Raw genomic sequence first — 25,402 nt, forward strand, 5'->3', positions numbered from 1 at the left:
GCCCTAATAATTTAGTAATTGATATTTAGAAAAGAATAGAAGAGTCTGATTCATGTATATAACTCTGTGTGTGTGTGTGTCTGTCTGTCTGTCAGAGCCAGCTGAAAACTGCACAGATCCAGATCATATAATGCCTTGGCAGATCTTGGTTTTTGCTATATGTAAGGATTAATCACCAGAACAAACAACATAGACACTGATCTGCATCAACATTGTGTGACTATATATCAAGGTCAATGTTGTTTGCAGTCATCCCAACTTGTACTAAGTTATAGGCAAGTAAAGATGGTGGTAAAATAGGTTACAAAATTATTTCCTTCAATTCTTTTGAGAGAAAAAAAATCAGTATGAATCTATTATAAAAACAATACATGTTTTTTAAAAAAAATGTATCCAACAAACTTCAAAACTGTCATAAGAGTATTCTCTACTACAGTAAAAAATTAATTACATAGATGACATTTATCTAGACATAATAATACTATTTGATTTTATGTTTCCCTGGATACACAATTTGTTCCATATAAACTGAATACGTTTTCTAACAAAATCCATGTCTCTTGAAGGATGATAGGTCTGGATCAGAAACTTGTTATTACACATGCTGAGAATAGGTACTGAGGACATTTGGCAATGCTGGGTAAAATATAAATTTTTAGCCATGGGTGGGATAGACAGGTGGAAGATATTAAATTTCATCACCTCAAAAAATGGAACAATTTTTTAAAAAATCAAGTACCTTTTGTATCAAGAAACCAACTGGCTACAATTAAGAAAAGAGAAGGAAAAAAGGACCCAGCTTAATAAGTAAAAAAATAAGTTATTTTTCCTCTATGCACACAAAGTTTGTCTAGTGTTACGGTGAAAGATATGTATTGACGTCTTAAAATTCAATAAAAACTACAATACTTCATCAAGTTTTTATTTTAAAACAAGTCCAACAAGGATCAAATGAGAATTCTATTTTGAGACTTTATTAAGTAAAAATGAATCTGTCTTGAGATTGAACTGTCTGATTTAACAAGGCATTAATGGAAATACTGAATCTGATACAAATTATTTTATTGCAAAAAAAAATTAACTGCCAATATATAAGCCAATACCACTGCTTCACAAGCAGACACCAGTGGTAAATCTCATACAATCTGGTGCTTTATCCCAAATAAATTATGTAAAATCATGTGAAATAAAATAAGAATCAATTACAGGACATTAATGCCAGCTCCCATGAGTGCAGTTTTTCCTTCTGCCTAACTACAGAAAGATTTATAAAAACAGACAATTAGCCCCTGAGCCAGTACAGTTAGTAATAATGGTGTGAGCCTCTGATAAATCAAGGCAAACTCTGTCAAGCTGCATACCATACATACTCATGTACAAGTTAGGTCCAACTACAAACCACACAGACCCTGATGTGCTGTGTTGCTGTCCAACTTGTAGGTGAGTATACATGGTACATTTAAATCTGTACATATTAAGTTTCATGAGTGGAACTAGCAAGTTGCAAGAACTTGTGTGCAATCCTTTTATCATCATTTATATATACTGTGTATATGCAGCTGATGACCTTTTATCATCATTTATATATACCATATATATGCAGCTGATGACCGTTCATCATCATTTATATATACCATATATATGCAATGCAGCTGATGACCTTTCATCATCATTTTTATATACCATATATATGCAGCTGATGACCGTTCATCATCATTTATATATACCATATATATGCAATGCAGCTGATGACCTTTCATCATCATTTTTATATACCATATATATGCAGCTGATGACCTTTCATCATCACTTATATATACCATATATATGCAATCCAGCTGATGACCTTTTATCATCACTTATATATACCATATATATGCAATGCAGCTGATGACCTTTTATCATCACTTATATATACCATATATATGCAGCTGATGACCTTTTATCATCACTTATATATACCATATATATGCAATGCAGCTGATGACCTTTCATCATCATTTTTATATACCATATATATGCAGCTGATGACCTTTCATCATCACTTACATATACCATATATATGCAATGCAGCTGATGACCTTTTATCATCACTTATATATACCATATATATGCAGCTGATGACCTTTTATCATCACTTATATATACCGTATATATGCAGCTGATGATAAGTCAATATAACATTCAACTGTAATGACACTGTTGCGCCATAGCATAATGCATAAGCAGATCATGTGCAGTTCAAAGGACAACTAAGTAGTACAAACAACATAGTCCTTGATTTGCCAGTTCATTGTACAATGGCAGATCTGGGTCTATTTTATTTTGGAAGTTTGGTCCAACTTACTTGTGAGTACTAATGGTATTATATGTTTCTTCTGGCTATAAAATATGCTTAAAATAATTTGGAAAAAAATACGTCTTTCTAAAGTGTGATCTAAATCACAATTGACCCCCAGTTTGTATCTTTTAATAAACTGGTTCTTCCAAGCTGGATTTTGATGGACACTACAGACCCATAATGATATGTCCTTGGTCAATTCAAGGAAAAGGTCATCTCTATGGTAACCTACTGCACTGGCTAGGGAGATAATGTTAGTAACTATGGGTACACCAGTTAAGATGCATATACGGTATGTACACTGAAAACAGTTGGACATGAATGCATAATTGCAAATTTTAGAATAAGTACAGTAACAGTTTTAAAATTTTGTTAGATATTGCTGTATATACATACACAGAGCATGCATAATCAAATATAGATACATGTAATCATGACCTTGGCCTTGAAAATATTACTCCAAGTTACTTATGTGCCTGTTTTCTTTATGAGAAGCTATGCATTTTCTATATGATTTCTATTATGATTAAATTTTTATGTGTTTGATATTAAAATGGTAAGTCCTGTAAGTAACACCGATCACAAGGAAGAAAAATGCATGCCCAAACCTGGCACCTTACCAGAAATCCACCTATCTCTAAGCGAATACTATCATCAAATTTATTTTAAACCGACATCCACTGCAAATTCAAATGACAGAAAGTGAAATAAAATCTTTTCTTTTTTCATAAAGTCTTTATACCATCTAAAAAATCACATCTTTGTCCTCAGTCTCTTTCTTGGTACAAAATAATTAGCAAAGATTAGTCTGAAATCAATATTTCAGGTTTCTTAGCAATTGAGTGATTTGAGCTGTGGTTGAAATTAATTACACAGATGCTGTGATGTAACTTAGTACACTGAAAGACCATTAGTGGATGGATACAACTCCTGATTGAACTGTATCTACAGCTCCTGATATAGAGCTCAAACACCCCTGCCAGTTCAGGATGATGACTTATAAATTGTTGTAGTATTTAACCTTTCTTTTCCAAATTGATTAATTACATAGCAAATGATCAGTGCAGTTCAAAACTACAGAGAAATTTCCTCTTGCACAATCCAGACTTGAATACACATCTCTGTGTAATCAGATTGGCAAAGGTTGAAGATCATAGGCCTCTCTTATCAAATATATGATGGAACATTACACTGGTACCAAAAATTTTAGCATTGCACAGTCACTGAGATCATATCAGTTTTTCACAGCTGTACAAATGATTTATAGAAGGTCATAAATCACTCAAGTTTTCCAAAGGTTTCCCCATATATTCTTCCCATTTTCTAATTTTGGGTTTTATTCACAGAAGGGTATGGCAAATATAAAAATTGTATAAGTATTATTTTTGTTCAGTAATTTATTAAAAGAAAGGTTGCAATCATATCATTTTACATCCAATCTGTCCTGGAGTCAATATTTCTACAATACACTGAACAAGTGACATCATATTGATAATGTCATAACATAAAGCTCAAGCTATTTCAAGATGTGCCGTAAACATTGATTTTACAACAGCTGACATCCTACAATTCCAAGTTCATTCTACAAGTGCATTAGTGTTAACTATAGGCTTCTGGAATCATCCAAATTAATTTGAAAGACAAAGTCATGCAACCTTTTAATATGCAACACAATTAGTATTGTTCTTTATTATTCTGATCAGATTTCATTAAAGCTTAATGCTTTACCTGAGTTGTGTCCAAATGATTTGTCAGGGCATGATAACTGTTGACATTCAAAGAATTTAAAGTGCAATAAAGCTTCATTAGAAGACATCATCTGTGAAAAAGGGGATTTGTATGCACTCCACCAATGCATTTATGATACTACTTGCACTGCTACAAGTGATACACTGAGGTTATTGATGCCAAGTTGATTTTCAAATGCACACATGCTGCATGTTACCAAATGCCATTTATAAAAACTTGAGTCTTTTAAGACAAGGAATCCCACCCCCATCTGTGAAGAAAGCTGGGTATAGAACAGTGAGGGCAGGGTACCACCAATAAGGAGAGGCGGTCACAGTACCCTCCTAAAACAGGCCAAGAACATTGTTCCCTACTGTACTAAACCTTAAAGGCTTTCATAATGTTTTGGAAAAAAAATTCCGATCTTCAATTAATGAAAGAATAAATGAAAAATGCCAAGAAAATTCTTTTACATAATATACTAACTGTAATGTTGCTTGGGACTTTTTCCATATTTCTTCAATGAAGGCAAAGATTTCTTAAGTAAATATAATATGATTTGGTTATAATCCTTAAAAAATACAGAAATTTCAAGACCATCTTTCTTTGCTTTACTTTGCTTTTTTTAAATCCAAACTTCCAATGGAGTTGAGAGAGGGACAATCACTGTACATATTGACCTTTAAGTCCAACTTCAAATTGCAATGACCTAGATCTACCATCAAATAATTTGCTGGTATGATTGGGTCTATGCAGTTTGTCTGGACAAACAACACGGACCACGATCTGCCATCACATTAAGTGAAGGCAGGTCAGGGTCTATTCTGCACAGAGCTGGACAAAATTTACAAGTATATGGTAAATGATTTAAAGGATACTGACTATACTCTAGTATTTAAAAGCATTATTTTAATTTAAAAAATTTCCGTTACATTTATTTCCATTATTTTACATGTTAAATTTACATAAATACATCTCATGAGCGCTAAGTATTATAATTTGTTATTTATTTAAAATGGAACCATTTCAACAGCTGTGGTTATAGAAAGATTCAGTTACAATACTGATCAGGTATTAAAATTGAAGAACTCATCTCCGCTTCCCACTCAATTAATTTGAAATTTTAGTGCAACACAGTTAATGGGGAACGAGACTCAGAAACAAGTCAATTTATGATAATGATGGTGGTTTTATGGTGAAAACATATCAAGGTCATGCACTACATGCTCTCTGCGTATGAAATTGGCAAACAACCAATTCTGATTACAAAATCTGACAAGCTTGTAAGTATTAAAATTAAATTCAATACAGCAAAACATTCAATATAATTACATAATTTGCAGATATTAGAATCCGATGCAATATCCCTTTATTTGTTACTTCCAAATTTGTATAATTACATATTAAATAACATAGCAAACATGTCACGTGACTAACTTCAGTGTACGTTACTCGCCTTGTTGCTCCAGGAAGAGCGTGTGGTTTTTCTCGATTTCCAGAAGTGTAGCAGATTTCTTACGCTCACCTGTCACTGCTGAACTTGAAGGTGATGTTGGCATAACAAAACTGTAGTTGAAGGTACTACCACTACTGCTATTTTGTATCACATTTTCAAGAGCTTTTATCGCTGTGTTGTTTTTACGTGTTGGCGATTTCAGTAAATCCTGTATTTTTCGTCCTGTTTCTGCTTCAAGTTTATCCTAGTTTAAAGGAAAGAATGATGCTGTGAAACATTATGCATTGAATGTATATAAAACAACAAATATATCTATGCTTCAAATGGAAGCCTTAAATTTCTTCAAAGCAATGACTTGAAAACAAGCTGGTCTCTACAAACCAAAGCCAATACTTTTATGTCAGTTTCTTTACAATAAATAAGCGAATAAAGCACACAAACAAATAATATGACTGTTTTCGTGCGACAAATTTCTTCAAATCCTTTTTTTAAAACTGTATTAATGTTAATAAATTACAACATGAAAATTTACCAATTCATAAAATATTCAATCATGGCATTCAAAAAAGGCCATCACAAAATAATGTAATTAACAGTCAATTAACACAAGATGATGTAATAAACATAAGACCAACACAAGATGATGTAAATAACCCAAGAAAACACAAAATAATGCAATTAACAGCCAATTAACACAAGATAATGCAATAAACACAAAATAGCACATGATTATGTAATTATCCCAAGATAACACAAGCTGATGCAATTAACACCAGTAATAAATTCTGTGCATACTATAACACACATTTTTCAGTTTTCATCTGACTCTGAGCCAAACCTTTTGCTCCAAAAACAATTCTACCTTGAAAGTATGAATGCCAGCTTAAAAAACACCATATCTAACTGACTATTAATGCATACCCAACTGTGACCAAAACAAACCATGATTTTTATTGCATAACCCATCCAACGTTCCCTCTAAGCGAATGGTAGATGTACTGCATTGTGCAAGCATTTTGGATAGATTTTAGTATTAATGTTGGATTGAATATTTGGTAATTTTGATCTGCTGTGCGGAGAACAATTCAGCTGCACAGGGATGTCTCAACAGCTGTGCGGCTGTTTGCATGCGCAGCTTAGAGGGAACATGGAACCCATCATCAGATCAGGTTCTATGCAGTTCTTTCCACTTCATCTTTACCATCGAAAGGTCATCAATTCACTTTGTTACCATGACCCTTGTCATATGAAGCAAGATAAATCATGATTTAACACTTTACTTATTGGATATAGCTGAAAACTGATCCAATTGAAATGACTGTTATATTTACCTGGCAGAAAAGGCTCGAAAAAATGTATCTTCAGTTGTCAACATTGATGCTTGTTTAGATTCAGTTTAAACTCAAATTTTGCATTTCTTTTCACAGCATGCAGAAATCATGGAAGTCATCATAATGACCACCAAGTGGGTATAATAAGTTCTTTAACTAGCCAACTGTCTCCACTTACTACATGCAGTAACTCTTTTATCCACAAAATAACTTTCTGAAAACACTGTTTCATCTTGCAACATATGTCTAGAATTATTGTGAAACAAAATGGCTTGATGACCTATGGCTAGTAAGGAAGATTGTACTGATGATACCAGTAAAATGTTTCTTCAATAATACTTATCCAATCACAATATCTTAGAATTACTACTATTTCACAAATCCAGCCCTCCATGGCTGAACATTTTTAGCTAAATAGTTAATTGTTATCTGCCCACACTAGGTGGCTGTTAGAGTGATCTCCCTTGATACAGGGATTGTCCCCCAAATCCCATGAATTTGTCAGTTACTACTGGAGTGAAATGAATGCTCTGTATGTGGATGTAACTGCAGGGAGGCTGGGAAGGTGTATAAGTATTATGAAAAAATCATATTTTACTAGAAAAAATTGTTTTATTCTTAACTATGTTACCCACTCATAATGCCTCAGGACAGGGGTTCCCAATCTCTTTGGGTTGTGACCTAAAAAATATTTTTTTCTTAGCCTCAAGACCCCATTTGTAAACATTCTAATAAGTTTCACCACCCTAAAGAAATCGACTGGATCCTATGCATATAAAAGTTATACCAGACTGAATTGAGCCTGTTACAATGAAAGATCTCTGATAAAAACTGGAGAAATGCAGTCAGACCTCCATCCCACAGCTTGGACAATTACAAAGAAAGAATAGTTTTGTTCCTATGCAATGTTTGTACCAACTGTCCTAACACTGTGAGCCAATATGCAAAGCAAATTATTTGGTGTTGGTTTAGTCTGATATGTGGAATAGATAACCCACTTTATATAGGAGTATCCATTTTGATATATCGTTCTTCCCCTCTTTGAAGGCAAATGAGTTGTGATCTCTCTCAATGCAACAGCTCAGGCTTCCTGAAATACTACTTCAGAGCTTGCCTGTAATGACCTAAAGATGAAGTGTCCAAAGTAGCAGATGTGCCAACCCTGACGAGTCCATCTCAGTAAGGCAGTTGATTTTTTTCCATAAGATTGACCAGTTTCAGTAAGGTGAAACAAAATATCAATAACTGCTAATGTAAAGCTGGAAAACATAATTAAAAGTTTGATGCATCGACAATGAACATTATGTTCAACTGAAAAGTTTGTAAAGTATGCGTAGACTTTATTTACCTCTAGCTGCACAAACTTATGTAATTCAATGGCTTGTTGCTATCTCTCAACTTAACATAATTCTTGGAAATTCTTTTCCATTTCACATGATGATGGCAATCGTATCTCCCACCACGAGATATACTCAAACTGGCATGTGATGTCCAATAAATATAACTGTGTCCTTTCCAGCTTTTATTTACAAGAATCTGAATACTCCTTTTTATTCCTCTGTTCTGATTATGAACACTTTTCTAACAGCTTATTTTTCCTTTGTCTTAAACATGCATCTCTTTCTGGAAGCCATTTTAAAAAAATTATAATCAACAGTTTGATCATGCAGACACTTCGCACGAACAAATAGGTGCAGTTTAAAGCATCTGCGGTGCTGCTGTTAAGTTAGTCTGGTTCCCTGACTAATTTCACTAATTCTAAGATGAAATCCAGATCAAAATAAAACACAGATGAACTAATTATCCAGATTTTTCGGCAACAATCATTTTCCCATATTTTCTGCCAGTGTGCCATAAGTCCGTATTTTAAGGGTAATTTTTGTAAGACTTATGGCAAAATCATAAGAGTTGGCAGATCTGGAGTAGACAGGAATTGTTGCCAATATCTGATTACCCATGAACAGTAACCTGTTCTTGGTAATGAAAGCAGGAGGCTTCATGACTTGTACTGATCCATCTTGTTGCAACTGCATGTAGATGGGTCGACCAATATGAAATGTATTCACCGATTTGCCTGCTGAATGTCAAAGTAGTGAGGAGGCAGAACTTGTACGCGAGGCAAACTAATTAAGCTCTTCAGAGCAGTTCAAATGGTGTCTCATTCAGCCAGGTTAATACCCATGATAAATTCCACCTGAGCAAGGATCAAGTACAATTGGCCAGGTGAAATCCAAAATGAACAGAAGATCAGATGGCCTTTGGTTTTTCTGATATCCTGTCTTCCATGATAACACAATGTGCTAGTGATCATGGAACTATAAGTTTAATTGTGACTGGTACTAATTGTTTCTCACTGAGAAGACATAGGAATTTAGCTACTGTAGTATGGATGACTTTTTTTTGTTGTTGTTGTTGTTTTGGGGCTTAACGCCATTTTTCAGCACACGATAGGCTACACATGGCGGCCAGTATTAATGGTGGAGGAAGAACCCAGGAAAACCCCGGAAAGAACCACCGACCCATGAGAAGCTACTGGCAAGCTTTCTCACATACCCACATTGGCTGAATCCTAGACTCGAACCGCCGCAGACAGAGGTGAGATGGCAGTGATCCGTAACGGAGAGCGCTTTAGACCACTCGGCCACTCGGGGCCCCTAGTATGGATGACTAACATTGGGTATAAACTGCTCCTATGCACTCCACTGAGAATATATTCCATTGCCTTTGTACACCTCTAAGATGCAAGACCCTCTCATTGGAGGGATTCTCCAACACTTGTGAAAACTGTTTCATCTTAAGAAGATCCAGATGTGCAGGTTCAGTAACTCTGGGTTGATATGAAACACTAAATATCATGGTTGCTTAACAAAGCAAAGGAATATCTCAGTTCCCAGTGATTTCTGTTGTGAGAAGCTGATTCAAAATTTCCACTTGAGTGGAGCAATCAGGATGAGACATTCTAATTCTTTTGATTCCTGTATCACTTCAGAACTGAGGTCTTCAAGAAGTGTACACATTTGGCCATCCAAATCTGTAGAAAGAGCATCTATTATCTAGGCCTTTTGGATCCGGGATTGGTAAGACAGAGGTTGTCATATTGGCATTCCACCTTGTCATCAACAGGTCCATCATAGGTTATTGTTGCTGTAGGGTTTAATGCCATTTTTCAGCACACAATAGACTTTACATGGCGGCCAGTATTAATGGTGGAGGAAGAACCCAGGAAAACCCAAGAAAGAACCACCGACCCAAGAGAAGCTACTGACAAGCTTTCTCACATACCCATATTAGCCAAATCTCGAGACCCACGCCGACAGAGGTGAGATGGCAGTGATCCATAACAGAGAACACTTTAGGCCACTCGGGGCCCCCCATCATAGGTGGATCCCATGAAGCATCTATTGAGTGAAAACTGAGGGAGGAAGTGACCGTGCTGTTTGTATTAGTTCCTTCTTGCATTAGCCGGTCTAGGATATGTTAAACTTAAAAATGTATTTGTCAATGAGGATACTACTTAGAAAATCCCAAAACAAGAGTACAAAGGTCTGGGGATTTGGTTCTGCTTTGCTGGGGAGACAAGTCACCACAGTGGAGTTGTCAGACAGAATTAGAACTCCATTCCTATCTAGGTTCTCCAACCACCAATGAAAAGATTTCAAAATAGTTTTCATCTCGAGATTCTTGATGTACAAATAATGATCCTGAGGGGGCCACACTCCTTTAGCATCCTGAAATGGGTCTTGCTCCAGAATATAAGTAGCCTGCTGTTTGCAGCCTGTTGCTGGCAAATCACTAAACTTCTGGAAGGTGGGTGAGTGTGAATATCAAGACATGCCTTTGCAAGTCCACACTGACTGCATATTCTCTACAACAGATAGTATTAGAACACACTGATTGCATATTCTCTACAACAGATAGTATTAGAACACACTGACTGCATATTCTCTACAACAGATAGTATTAGAACACATTGACTGCATATTCTCTACAACAGATAGTATTAGAACACACTGACTGCATATTCTCTACAACATATAGTATTAGAACACACTGACTGCATATTCTCTAAAACAGATAGTATTAGAACACACTGACTGCATATTCTCTACAACAGATAGTATTAGAACACACTGACTGCATATTCTCTACAACAGATAGTATTAGAACACACTGACTGCATATTCTCTACAACAGATAGTATTAGAACACATTGACTGCATATTCTCTAAAACAGATAGTATTAGAACACATTGACTGCATATTCTCTAAAACAGATAGTATTAGAACACACTGACTGCATATTCTCTACAACATATAGTATTAGAACACACTGACTGCATATTCTCTAAAACAGATAGTATTAGAACACACTGACTGCATATTCTCTACAACAGATAGTATTAGAACACACTGACTGCATATTCTCTACAACAGATAGTATTAGAACACACTGACTGCATATTCTCTACAACAGATAGTATTAGAACACACTGACTGCATATTCTCTACAACATATAGTATTAGAACACATTGTATCCTATTGTGAACCCAAGAGTGTAAAAGTGTTGACTGAATGCACATAGGTTGATGACAAAGTGTTAAGTGCAGTGTTGTAGCTGAAAGAACTTTGAACAAAGGCTTGGGCGGTGCACTGAGTGTGATACCAAATTCTGATGAAACCACTTGTTGGGTCCACATGTCATGATAAATCTTTCCCAATCAGCAACAAAAGATTGGGGAATTCTCCCTACTGGGATCTGTGATACGGGGGACCATGAATATACATGTGTGTCATTTGAGATAGGGAAGGTCTTATGGAACACTGGTCAAAACAATCAACTTCTCGTTGACTCTTCCACTTGGTTTGGGAGAACAGTGGTTTTAGATGGTTGTAAATTCGGTAGGACTGTTTCCCAGTTGCATGTGCTCTAGTGACATCCCTGCAACCTTTCGTTTGCTCCCTCTGCTGTAACTGAGATTGTGAGTGATGGAAGTTATGTATCCTTTGTGGCCTGTTGCGAATTCCAACAACCTGATCATTAAATAGAAAATTAGATGATTAAGGTTGTAAGCAATCTGATTAAAATCTGATATTCAATGTCCTATGTGAAGATCTGACAGCAACTGCTTATGGGTCATGTTCTGGTGTCCTATATTACTACTAAAACCAATAATTTTATCAGCCAATAAGATGAAATCTTATATCCTTTCATTTGTTTGAGCAGTATGGCTAAGAGTATTAACATATGCTGAAAAATTTGATTCACTTTCAGATCTGTGAAAGCTGCTGTTTCATTGGCTAATTCAAAGGTCACCATAACATGACCCCTAAGCACTCATTATCAAATCTTCATGAAGGACAGTGGAGATCTAATTGTAATAAGACTTGGGTGCGAATGTAGTTTGATCTATGATGATCATTAAGAAAGGTGAAGGTAGAGAGCATTTCATCCCATTCCACTTGTTGTTGGTTCATATCTGCTGTAACAGCCATGGCCATAGTATGTTGGGCCTGTATGTTATGATGTGGGCCATTCTATAAACATGCTTTATTGTATTTCTGGAGAAATGTAACACTGATCGCATGGTCATGAAGTTATGAATCAAGTCATTGATATTCAAACTGAAAACTGAGGGAAGGCATTTGTGAGAGAAAAAAACATCATAGATGCTTGGAACTTATAATTGATGATGAAAGCAGTCCCAAAGTGTCAGTAATTTGTCGGATTGCAGAAGCAATTGCAAGCAGATTCTTCCATAGGTAATAATCACCTGATGTAAGAACTGTAGACCTGGTGGGTGATGTAGAGGAAAGAAAAGGATAGAACTCCAATGTATGTGGACAGAAAACTTCTTCAGTCCAAACCTGCAAGATGGAATCACAGTAAGATCTAATACTGATAAGGGAACTTGAGGGCCAGTTTTCGTCAGGTTTGGATTAAGGTAGTGAAGATGATGTCTCTTGTGCTACCAGATAAGTAGTTGGAGAAAAGTGTCGAGGATGTCGAGGGTGGCGGATCACTAAATCTGCAGCATGTTATGAATAAATCCTCTTCCTTAAAAAGGTATTGCTAAGCAGAGGCTCCTTTTTGGTGGCAGAGGCTTCGGGGCAAGTAAAGAGACAACTCTTAGGAACTAAGGCACCAAGATGGACATCACATCATATACCAGAAGTGACTAGAGGTGCCATATAGGTTATATTTATCCATGAGAGTGCCTAAATAAACTGGACGTAATCCCCAGGAAGTGCCTGGCAGCACTATGTGGGTTAGACTGATCCATAAGAGGGCCTGTATAGACTGTGCATCATCCACAGCAAGTGCATGGCAGCACTAAGAGGGATTAGTCTGCTGTACAACTGGTTTCACAAAAGTGGTTCTTGGTATTTCACTGCCATTCTGGTCACTGTATTCAGGAAGTGCCAAGCAGCATTATGTAAGTCATGGAATTGGACAAGTTCATTTTCTGGTGACTGATACTGTATAATCAATCATGGTCATGACCCACTGTGATGGTCAGTCATGAAGAAACATGGTTGTCCTAGCTGGCATGATTGAGGTTACAAAGGGTACGGGCTATTGATCCTTGTAGCCAGTCTATAATTCTGATATGCAAGACTGTAACAAAGATTGTTGTTGCTCTCCATCATGCTTCTCAGTAAACGGTATGATTTTCATACCTTGCATGAAAATTGATGTTTTTGTCCCTCATGGTATGATTTTCATACCCTTGCATGCAAACTGATGTTTTGTCCCTCGTGGTATGATTTTCATACCCTTGCATGCAAATTGATGTTTTTGTTCCTTATGGCATGATTTTCACAGCCTGCATGCAAACTGATGTTTTTGTCCCTCAAACTTTGTTTATGCAACTCGCCCTTAGAGCCCAATTTATTCTATCCACAAGATGCAAGTCTGACATGTATGTAAGGAATGACAACCCGAGAAACCTACACATGTGGAGTGGTTGCCAGACTGGTCTGGCTCATAATCTAAAGCTGTAAGACAGAATAGGGAAGACAACATATACAGGTAATGTGTAGAGTTACCCACTATGATAAATACCTGTAATGGGATGCACATGGCTTGTACAGGTAGAGTCTTAGAGCATCGCTATTAATATTTACAAAGTGGATGCTAAATAATCAATCCGATGTAACAAGAAACCTGTAGGAAACTGAATTTTGACAGCCTATGCAGGTAAAATTACTGAAATGTTGTTTATAGTAACTACCAGTACAATGTGGATGCTAAATAATCAATCCGATGTAACAAGAAACCTGTAGGAAACTGAATTTTGACAGCCTATGCAGGTAAAATTACTGAAGTGTTGTTTATAGTAATTACCTGTACAATGTGGATGCTAAATAATCAATCCAATGTAACAAGAAACCTGTAGGAAACTGAATTTTGACAGCCTATGCAGGTAAAATTACCGAAGTGTTGTTTATAGTAACTACCTGTACAATGTGGATGCTAAATAATCAATCCAATGTAACAAGAAACCTGTAGGAAACTGAATTTTGACAACCTATGCAGGTAAAATTACTGAAGTGTTGTTTATAGAACTACCAGTACAATGTGGATGCTAAATAATCAATTCTAGAAACAACTTACCCATAGGAAGGCCAAATTTCACTACCTGTACAGGTAAAATCACTAAAGCATTGCTTACAGTAATTACATATGAGCTGGATGTTACAAAGTAAACCATGTACAGGAAACTTAGTGTACTTATCTGACTATGGCAGAATCTATACAATAAAATAAATGAGTTTTCTATATTTCACACAAAACCTGCACATAAAAAAGAAACTGAAGTGTCATTATTAATACTTATTAAGGAGATGCTAAAATATCAATCGTGGGACAACGCTACCTTTAGGAAAGGCCCAATTACGTTCAATCCAAGTAAAAAAATCATTAAGGTGTGATGTATACAACTATGAAATTAGATGATAAGGCAAGATAATATATAAACTTAAATGCATCTATACTGACTTAGCAGAAATTAAACAGTAATCTATATCATGCACCAGACATACATATATTTATAAGGCTATAGCAATGTGAGGGGACACAATCCATGCAGTATGTACCAAAATGCCTAAGTGTGTGCGAAGATGGCACAGTGATAACATTGAAAGGAAACTTTGTCAGTGATAGGAAGAACAGAAAAGTTTGAAATTTATAGACGGAGTATACTTCCCTTCCAAGATGAAACTCCACCAAACTTGTACTGAGGTAGAAAACTTCCAAACAGCTTGCATGGATTTTGCAAGGCCTCTCTGTATTTGGCAAGAGCGGAAGTAATAACTGACAAATTCATGACGTTTGGCACCAATCCATGTATCAATGAAAGATCACTCTAACTGCCACCTAGATGGGCAGATAACTTTTAGCTATTTAGCTAACACGTTTTTACCTGAGAGGGCTGAATTTGCTAGGCAGTAGTAGTTCTGCTGAGGTATTATGATTGGGTAATGCATTTGAAGAAGAAATCAAATAAACTGCACAGGCTATGATGCGTTGACACATTAAGTGGTGGCATATACCACTACTGATGATATCAAGTAAACAACACAGGCCATGAAAAGTTGACACATTATGTGATGGCATATATAAGACTACTCTATCCCCCGTTTGGTGTACATGAATACCCAGGCAACTGCAGTATGATACACTGCTGAGAATTATACCAAATTATAACACTGATATTGACAGATTATAACACTGATGATGACCAAATTATAACACTGATAATGGCCAATGCCAAATATGGTAATGCATGCAATATGATCACAAACAGAAAGCAATGTCTTATTATTGCAACTAAAATGTCAAAAAATGTGATAACGCCATGCAAAGAGCAAATAAAATGAAAATCATAAAAAGCAGCAGTATTTTTTTTCTTAAATCAAGAATTTTGAATTATGATATAGAATAAATGTAGAATTACGATACAAATTAAATGTAGAATTATGATTCAGTATAAATGTAGAATTATAAATTAGAGTGACAAAAATGTCTTGAGACACTGTTAGATATAATCGCTACACACCTAATTTTTCCTTCAATTTTTATTTAATTGTGTTCCATTTTAATTAAATAATATTTCTCCCTGGGTGAGACAAATATATTTAGCACATGATTCAAACTGAATATAAGAAATTTTTTTATGCATTTCCGAAGTTTAAAATCTCACTTCATTTTGAAAAGAAAATCTTGTATTACGGATATCAAAGTTTTTTGTGCTTTATTAAATGGTATATAAGTAGAAAGTAAACCAAGTGAAATTTCATGTACTTTTTTTTTTATTCAATATTCTGAGATACTACCTCTATTTCTAGGTCAGACATGTCCTCTGTAATTTCAAGGCTAGAATCTGCAGTGTTGTTAAGGCTTGGCAGTGACTTCAGGAGATTGTTGATTTTCTGTTCAACTTCTATCAGTTTCTTTTTTTCCTGGAAAGGAAGCTCAATAATGCATACACTGGTGAAAGAAAGATAATTCCTTCTATTTCTCTCTGGCCTAAAAGAGTTATTTCCCATGGATTTTCTACTTTAGTCTTCATAGAGTTGCTTCCCTGGTAAAAATGGGATACTCCATAATTCTAACACTCTTCAAAAAGTCTTTCATTCTATCCCTTCACATCAAATAGTGTTTTACTCTCAATGTTAAACAGTCGCTTGTGCAAAGGAGGGCAGTATTATTTTGCAACAGTTTCTTGTGCAAGGTACACTCTTATTTTGTAACAATACAATGAAAGTTACGTATGAAGTATATAAAAAAAGTTATGAATATTGTTTCAAAGGGATTGATGACATTATTATAATTTATATCAATTAAACTGAATAGATTAGCAATGACTAAACTGACTTCTCTATGATTTAAATGCATATCTGATACTGAATCGTCAATATCAAAGCAATTACAATCATCTTTAAAAAAAAATATTAACAGCATTAATATAAATAATAAAACACTGGTCCAAATGAAGCACTGAAAATCACAAAACAATGTCTACAATATATCAGGCAGCATACTAAACACAAATATTTATTGGAAAAGCAAACTAAATTCCAAGGTTGCACAGTTAGTAGAGAGTAAGTCTGGTAATCCATTAAAGGTTGTAGGTCAAATATCCACCCAGCCTAGCCCAGATCAGCTGCCTCACAATGTCTGCGCATGATATAGCCAACAATGTGTTGAAAGTGCCATTAAAAACCAACCAACCAACCAACCATCATCTATCTTGATAACAGTTCAATCTGATTTCTATAATTCTGGGGTAACAGTCTCATTTACTCTGTAATTGTAAAATTTTCATGGTTTCCTAAAATTTGAGATTTTACTAAACTACCTTTTTTCTCGTAAATGAAAGTACCATCTCACATGCACTTTCAAGACCAAAAGACTCACAGTTTTCATTTTATTTCTTCCTGCCGTCAAAACTCGGTAGCAATAAACAGCGTCATATTCAAGAAAATATAAAATCTCATTTTACAAAACAAGTTTATTTCAGATATAGCAATACTATTACTATGACCTCTAGCATCAATTAGCAAATATATTGAAAGAAAGAAATACCAAATAATAAAACATTTTATGTGTTGTGATTTTTTGGGAATCACAGTAAGATCTGATGACTGACAATTTTCCATGGTTGGCTTTTTGAGAGGTCAAGGGACTAGGTCAAATAGGTGCTAGTGCATGTGAATGCTTGTCTGGTTTTTTTTTTTTTTAAAGAACGAATATGTGTATAGGATTTAAACTGTTGTCAAATGACAATGCAAATAGTATCTCATGCACTGCATCTAAAGGTTTTTTAATGCTAAATGCCAGAAAAATTAATATAGAGTGTGCTGTTTACACAAGCTTTGACAACACAGGCAGTATGCATCAAATCCACCCTCTAAACATCAATGTTTTTTTAAATGTTAAAACTCCCACCATGCTGTGTCAAATGTACTTTTTTCCCCTACATAAATATACAGACTCCAGCATCCCCGCACCTTTCCAGACATTTATAAACATTTTTAAAAAATGTTTTCCTTTTTCCAAAAATATCTATTTATTATTTTAAGAAAATCTGGATCCAGATTTATATGGAGATCATAATAATTATGAATTGATTTAACTACATGTACCCTGATCTGTGACGGTAACTGTGTGCACATTCTACATGTACCCTAATCTGTGATGGTAACTGAGTGCATATTCTACATGTACCCTGATCTGTGATGGTAACTGTGCACATTCTACATGTACCCCAATCTGTGATGTTAACTGTGTGCACATTCTACATGTACCCTGATCTGTGATGGTAACTGAGTGCATATTCTACATGTACCCTGATCTGTGATGGTAACTGAGTGCACATTCTACATGTACCCTGATCTGTGATGGTAACTGAGTGCACATTCTACATGTACCCTGATCTGTGATGGTAACTGTGTGCACATTCTACATTGATCAGTAGGGTATCATGTTCATTGTTATGTCATAATGTATTACTGACAGTCACAAGTTATACAGTATTATGGACAATGTCATATTTCATAGGGTATTTTGGTCACTGTCAAAGGTAATAGGATATTATGTCCACTGTCATATGTCATAGGGTATTAGTCAACTGTCTTATGTCATAGGGTTTTAATGGACACTGTCAAGGTAATAGGGTTATGTCAACTGTTATATGTTATAGGGTATTAGTCAACTGTCTTATGTCATAGGGTTTCATGGACACTGTCAAAGGTAATAGGGTTATGTCCACTGTCATGTTACAGGGTATTAGTCTACTGTCTTATGTCATATGGTATTTTGAACACTGTCAAAGGTAATAGGGTATTATATCCACTGTCATATGTCATAGGGTATTAGTTTACTGTCTTGTGTCATAGGGTATTATGGACACTGTCATAATATCATTGAGTATTATGTACTCTGTCATATGTCATAGGGTATTAGTTTCCTGTCTTTTGTCATAGGGTATTATGGACACTGTCTTATGTCATAGGGTATTAGTTTACTGTCTTATGTCATAGGGTATTATGGACACTGTCATAATATCATTGAGTATTATGTACTCTGTCATATGTCATAGGGTATTAGTTTCCTGTCTTTTGTCATAGGGTATTATGGACACTGTCTTATGTCATAGGGTATTAGTTTACTGTCTTATGTCATAGGGTATTATGGACACTGTCATAATATCATTGAGTATTATGTACTCCATCATATATCATAAAGTATTACACACACTGTCATGTCATAAGGTATAACATAAGCTGTCATATGTGATATGGCAGTCTCATTTTTCTCCAGCACTAAATGCTGGCAAGCAACAGAGAAAAGCAAAGTCACTTGATTTTGTCAGGGTTGAAAATATTAGCAACATGCAAGCAAGAATAAAGAAACAAAAGGCATGCAGCATAAGATTTCTTTTTCAAATTTTATGATTTACATGTTAAACTAGAGTTACCCCCGAGTACAGGAAATGTAAAAAGTTATTTACTACTCGAAATAAACTATTTGAAATAAGTATAAAGTCTGGCCATATGCATCAAATTATGAAACTTCAAAGATATCATATTTATTCAAAGAATGAAAACTTTGAAATTTGAGCACAAATATAAGGGCGTTTTTCCCCTATTTTAGTCCAGTTTGTGAGAACAGCTCACAAACAGGCCAATATTGTGTAACATAAAACTTGTATCAAGGGTTCCATTGAAATTAGGTAATGAGAGAGGCTATGTACGCATGGCTTATGGACTGGACAGAAAACAGGCCAATTCTACCTTGATTAAAGTTACAGACTGTAAAAATAGTCTTTGAATTTAAGTGTCTGAGTACTTAAAAAGCTGTAAGAATTCAAGAATAGTCTTTTTTACCAGGTGAAGAAGCAGAAAATCTATCAATTTTCAAAACAATGGCAACTTTTCTTCATTGGTCATCAGATGCATAAAAAGTGTTTAAAAATGATTTGTAATATTTGAAAATGGAAAGAATAATGAGAATTGATAATCTTTGTGCAAATGAAGATCACAAATATCAGCTAATAGTGATTGGTGCATTGTAAATATCCCTAATCAATATTTGAACTATAAGTGACGGGTTCATTCCTTATTACTACAATCTGAACTATAAGCAATGGATGATTTCTAAAAGCCCCTGATCAATACAGTTTGAACTATTTGCAGAGGTCTTGGAAATGCCTAATCATGCATATCTGGATTCAAATTTCTTATCTGGGATGCAGAAAATCACGTATGCAGGAGTCCCCTGTACGCATGCAATAGTTGAATGGCAAATTCAAAGGCTTGCCAGTCCTGCTTCAACCACCTGCTGAGTGGGAAAATGTCTTGATCAAGCAATCATTTTAATGTATCATTTTAGCTGTGCTGATATTTATAATAACAGAATTTAGTGGCTGAAAGACCCTCAGGTAAGCATGTCGTCATTATAAGAGTACAGGAAAAGAACATGACACAATAGCTGGGCGGCAAGTTCAAAAGACTTTGACTAGCTTCTGAGTGGTGGGAAAATGTATTGATATTTACAATGACTAAATTCACAGGCAGAAAGACCCAGAGATGTACATGTGGTTATTATAAAAGAACATAAAATGAACAACTTTAGCTTTCATTATTGTCTTTCTTTCTGAGTACAGCTGAAAAAGTAGTGCATATGACCTAGAAACCAAAATACATCAAGAGTTAGACAATATGCCAATTGCAAGTCTGGATAAGTATTTTGGGATTAAACGTCAAGCTGACAAAGATTTAATGAGATTCGAAAGCTTGGTAAAGTTGCTAAAACTCATAGTTCAGATGGAACAATGGCCAAATGTAAGAAAGTGTGATGCTTGGCTTAGGGTTTGAAGCAAGATCTTTCCTCTGAATTACGAAATTCAGCCTCACTCTGATGGATAAACAGGAATTACATGTCAGTGGTGTAAAGAATCTGGAAAATGGCAACCAATGGTTCTTCTTATCTGGACATTTAGCCACTTCATGTATGTCCAATACGATTCTGGGAGGGGACTGCAACTTTTGCTGGTGGGACTGGTCTGGACTCCTAGTTTTAAAATCCTAGCGAGACCTCTGATAATGATGGATGCTTTGTAAAGGTCTCTGATCACTGAACTTTGAACTGTAAGTAACGGATGCATTGTAAAAGTTCCTGATCACAACAATTTGAGCTATTAGTGATGGGTGCACTGTAAAAGTCCCTGATCACCACAGTCTGAGCTGTCAGTGATAGATACATTGTAAAGGCCCCAGATCACAACAATCTGAGCTGTCAGTGATAGATACATTGTAAAGGCCCTAGATCACCACAGTTTGAGCTGTCAGTGATAGATACATTGTAAAGGCCCCAGATCACTACAGTTTTGAGCTGTCAGTGATAGATACATTGTAAAGGCCCCAGATCACTACAGTTTGAGCTGTCAGTGACAGATACATTGTAAAGGCCCCAGATCAATACAGTTTGAGCTGTCAGTCATAGATACATTGTAAAGGCCCCAGATCACTACAGTTTGCTCAGAACAACCTTAAACAGAGGAATCTGTGTTGGAAGACAAACTTAGGAAACTGTCAGTCAGTGCTGGAAATCAAATTCATTACAGTTCTAAAAGCCCATACCAAATTTGACTGAAATCCAACAAAACTTGATAAAGTTATGATGTGGAAATCGAATTTGGAAGGACTGGCAATCAAGGGGCACAACTCCTGTATATTATGTAATGGAACACTGAAAACAACACTTATTTAAGGTCTCATCAATATAAAGGTGCATGAAAAAATTCGGCTAATGTAAAAAACCTTGATGAAAATTAAGCTGTAGAAATTAAAATCAGAGGGATAGGCATTCAGGAGCCATAACTTCTCTGAACAATGACAAGGAAGTCTGAAAACTGAACTCTTCTGTGCAAATCAATATACAGCTGCATTCAATTTGTGTTTAAATTCATCAATTCCCAGGACATTTATCTTACAGAAACCAATTTAATAATGACAGGATAGACAGCCAGGTGGAGGTCATTGCTGTTGGGCACTTTTGACCTTGTATATCAGAGTACCAATTAAGTTACTGCACACAAACCATATATACTCAGGTACGAGTCGATTCAAACTGGAAAAAAAAACCCCAAAGATCCTGACCTGCCATAGCATAATGCACCTGCAGATCAGAGTCTGTTTGCAGAAATCAGTTTACCCCCTCAACTTCCAAAAGGCTAAAGTTTTGTGATTTTCAATGGAAACATGAAAGGCATGAAAATAAAAGCAACAGAAGTTTCCCTATATACACATATTAGAAAATCTGGTTCATCCTGCCTTGGGAGTCAGCAAACAATGCAGGTGATACTGACTAATAATCCTATACCAACAGTCTCCAACAAACTGTCCAAAATGCAAACCTTAAAGTCCTGAAGCATGGAATATAGGTCAAACTGACCAACTTTTGATTTGGTATTTTACACAACAAGACATATCCACAAGCTAAGCTGCATGATGCCCTAAAAAGCAAATAAGTAAATTGAGGTACCCTTAACGAAAGTATAAAATGTTAAGTCCCACTGACCTACTTTAGAACAGTAGTGTTGTACACATCTACATACCAAGTGACATACTCCATGGCCAACTGTACCTTAGTAACTGATCACATTAGTGAAGTAAAAGTAAAGTAAGTAAAAAACAAAATTATATCTATGTTGATCTCACAACTAATATGTTATCACTGTGTAAAATGGGGAAAATTCCTCACACCATGAACTGACCCATAACACAGGATGAAACATCATAAAATTAAGTGCCTATTTAAGTTAGATTTCATGTCTATGAGGGTGGGGATAAAATGGTATCGAAATAAAAGGAATAAAAGTAAAATCAACTTATAGCACCGAGATTATACTTGGATATAGATGGATGAACAGATGGACATGTTAACAGATGTATGGACACGCAGACAGACATGCATGTCAAGATGATCACTATGTCTAGGATCTGCCAAGGAAAGCTCAAAAAAAATGTAAATGTAAAATGAACCATTTCTGGCAAGCAAAAAAAAAAAAATGCTTGCAGATGACAGCAATCAGAGGAAAGTAAGGTGATGGACTGTTACCTCTTTGAACTTTTCCGCAGTTTGAAGTCGCTTTTTCTCTAAAGACTCCATGTTTGCCTTGACACTCTTTAGCATTTCCTTCCGCTGAGAGTCTATTTTCTGTAACTGATCCTGCAAGAATAAATATGGCAATGATAGAAGACTAGGATAACAGCAAAGTCTTGTCGTAACAAATCCCCAAACATTTCCCAAACATTTTATTAATTATAAAACCACACTATTAGAATCAATGTTATTTTAAATCACCAGGAACTCCTTCCTCTGCTGACAGTGACTTCAAGTCATAACTAGAAACCTGTCATACAATGAACCTATTGGTGTTTTATTCAGAGTTTATTCTATCCCAATTTAATATATATATATATATATATATATATATATATATATATATATATATATATATATATATATATATATATATATATATACACACACACACACACGTCTGGGGAATTGAAGAAATATCTGGATAATATAGATGTTCATATAACTCAAGGTCATGAAGGAGCAAATGTACACGAATCCTAAAGAAATGAGGGATCATAGCCAGTTATCTTCCCTTTAAACCGATAGGTGGCAGCATGGATCAAAGCGGTCCAAGATTATTTCCACTATACTTCCTGCTTCATAAGCAAGCAATAAAAAGATAGCATCTTTATCTTGCTTTACAAAATGTCTCAATTGTATGAATCATGGATGTGAGCATCAGTGAAAGAGGATTTAAAAATGACAAGGCTAAGTTATCTTTGCAGAAAAAAAGGAATTCATTGATAGGTATGCAAATATTAGGCATGATCAGGATATAGTATTCGCAATGGAAAATAGTATTTTCTCATATCTGCATAAAAATAAAATAGGGTAATCATTTTGACACAATTAACTTTGTGATTACTTTTCTGAAATTATTTTTCAACCAAGTCATGTCCCTAAAATTATGTAATTCATGGACAATTCAGCAATTTATTCTTCATAATTCTTTAGAGAGTTACTTGGTGGGGTAATTTAGTAAATTTTTTGGATTAGAAATGATTTTAGCTGTTTCGTTTGGAAATATACAAGATTGTCATTGAATATATTTTACATTAAACATATATTTGATATATAATTAAGGTAATATCATATCTGCATTATATGCAACTGTAAATTTTCTTTTTATTCCCAAGCAGAAATTCTATGACAATAAGTTTTTTTTAATGATGTCATCCTAGACAAGTATTTTCTTTGAAAGTCATGTAAGCCAATAAAATTTACCATGTTAGTGCTGCACTCCCACACAAAATAATTTTCGGTTAAAACGGATTATTATTATCTTTATTATGACTATGCTTATTATTTAAAATGGGTTTAATTTTATATTAAGCCCATACAGAGAGAGAGAGAGAGAGAGAGAGAGAGAGAGAGAGAGAGAGAGGTACATGTGTTTGTGTGTGAAGCGATATATGCCAGACTTTCTCGAACTAAAATGTTAATTATTTTATTTTATTCAGACAAACTATACCTGAAATATTACTTGGAAGGGGCAAAAGGAGAGAATTATCATGGATTAATAAAGTTGTCTTGTTCTTGGTGTGTTAATTAAATTCAGTTTTGCAATGACAGTTTTGCAATAAGATTTAGAACATTATACTGGATTTTGTTGCAATAGAACATATAATGTATACTTTAAAAGGGAATTGTTTCTAATTACCACACACACACACACACAAACACACATGTCTCTTCATTTTTAATTGTTGATTTGTGCAAGTCCGGACCCTTTTCACTGAAGTGATTAAATTCATACCAAGTATATCTACCTCTTTATGACTATTTCACTTTTGTTGACAAAATAAGGCAATTATTTTCTTTTCGTTTAAGGTTTAAATATGAAACTGTTCTCACACTTGCTTTGCATAAATTAATTGTCTTGTAATGAGTAAACAAAAACAATAAGACAATAAGTTGTACATTTTGTATTTACTTGTCAAGTTCTTTCTTCCATGTACTCAACTGTAAATTGCAGCATGCCATTTGTAACTATTGTTAAAGAGATTTTCATTTAAGCCACACTAGTCAGGAGGTTCTTTTTTAAGCCACACTAATCAGCGAATAAGAAAATGAAGTTACTTGCATTAAGATTATATATATATATATATATATATATATATATATATATATATATATATATATATATATATATATATATAGTAATTTGGCGCTAAAGGTTTGAACATAAGGAGCCCAACAGTAGTAAGATACAATGTTTTAGTTAAACTGAAAAAAAGACAAATTGTAATTTTTTTGGTCTTATAGTCCTTATGTAGTATATATTTTAATTCACACAAAAATGAAATAAGACAATATTTGTTTTCATTGATACATGTATTATTGTAGTTTTGACATTTATGTACTGCTTGATTGATCAACAAAATATTGTTCT

The 25,402-nt window shown here is 34.9% G+C and overlaps 1 protein-coding gene across 5 annotated transcripts in view; it reads right to left on the minus strand.

Moving 5' to 3' along the window:
- The window catches only part of LOC149794367 (uncharacterized), a 396,171-nt gene that overhangs the window by 104,941 nt on the left and 265,828 nt on the right, over positions 1-25,402 (minus strand). For 4 of the 5 annotated variants that reach the window (XM_089968539.1, XM_089968537.1, XM_089968542.1 and 1 more), the window contains 3 exons: positions 22,984-23,094; positions 16,194-16,319; positions 5,526-5,769 (listed from right to left, as the gene is read on the minus strand). In XM_089968539.1, the coding sequence (XP_089824665.1) occupies positions 5,526-5,769; positions 16,194-16,319; positions 22,984-23,094 (481 nt within the window). The remainder of the gene's footprint in view (positions 1-5,525; positions 5,770-16,193; positions 16,320-22,983; positions 23,095-25,402) is intronic. The other variant, XM_089968538.1, reaches the window with a different exon arrangement.

This window comes from Sinohyriopsis cumingii, chromosome 8 (genome assembly GCF_028554795.1).
Source record: "Sinohyriopsis cumingii isolate HCF-2022 chromosome 8, ASM2855479v2, whole genome shotgun sequence".
NCBI lineage: Eukaryota > Metazoa > Mollusca > Bivalvia > Unionida > Unionidae > Sinohyriopsis > Sinohyriopsis cumingii.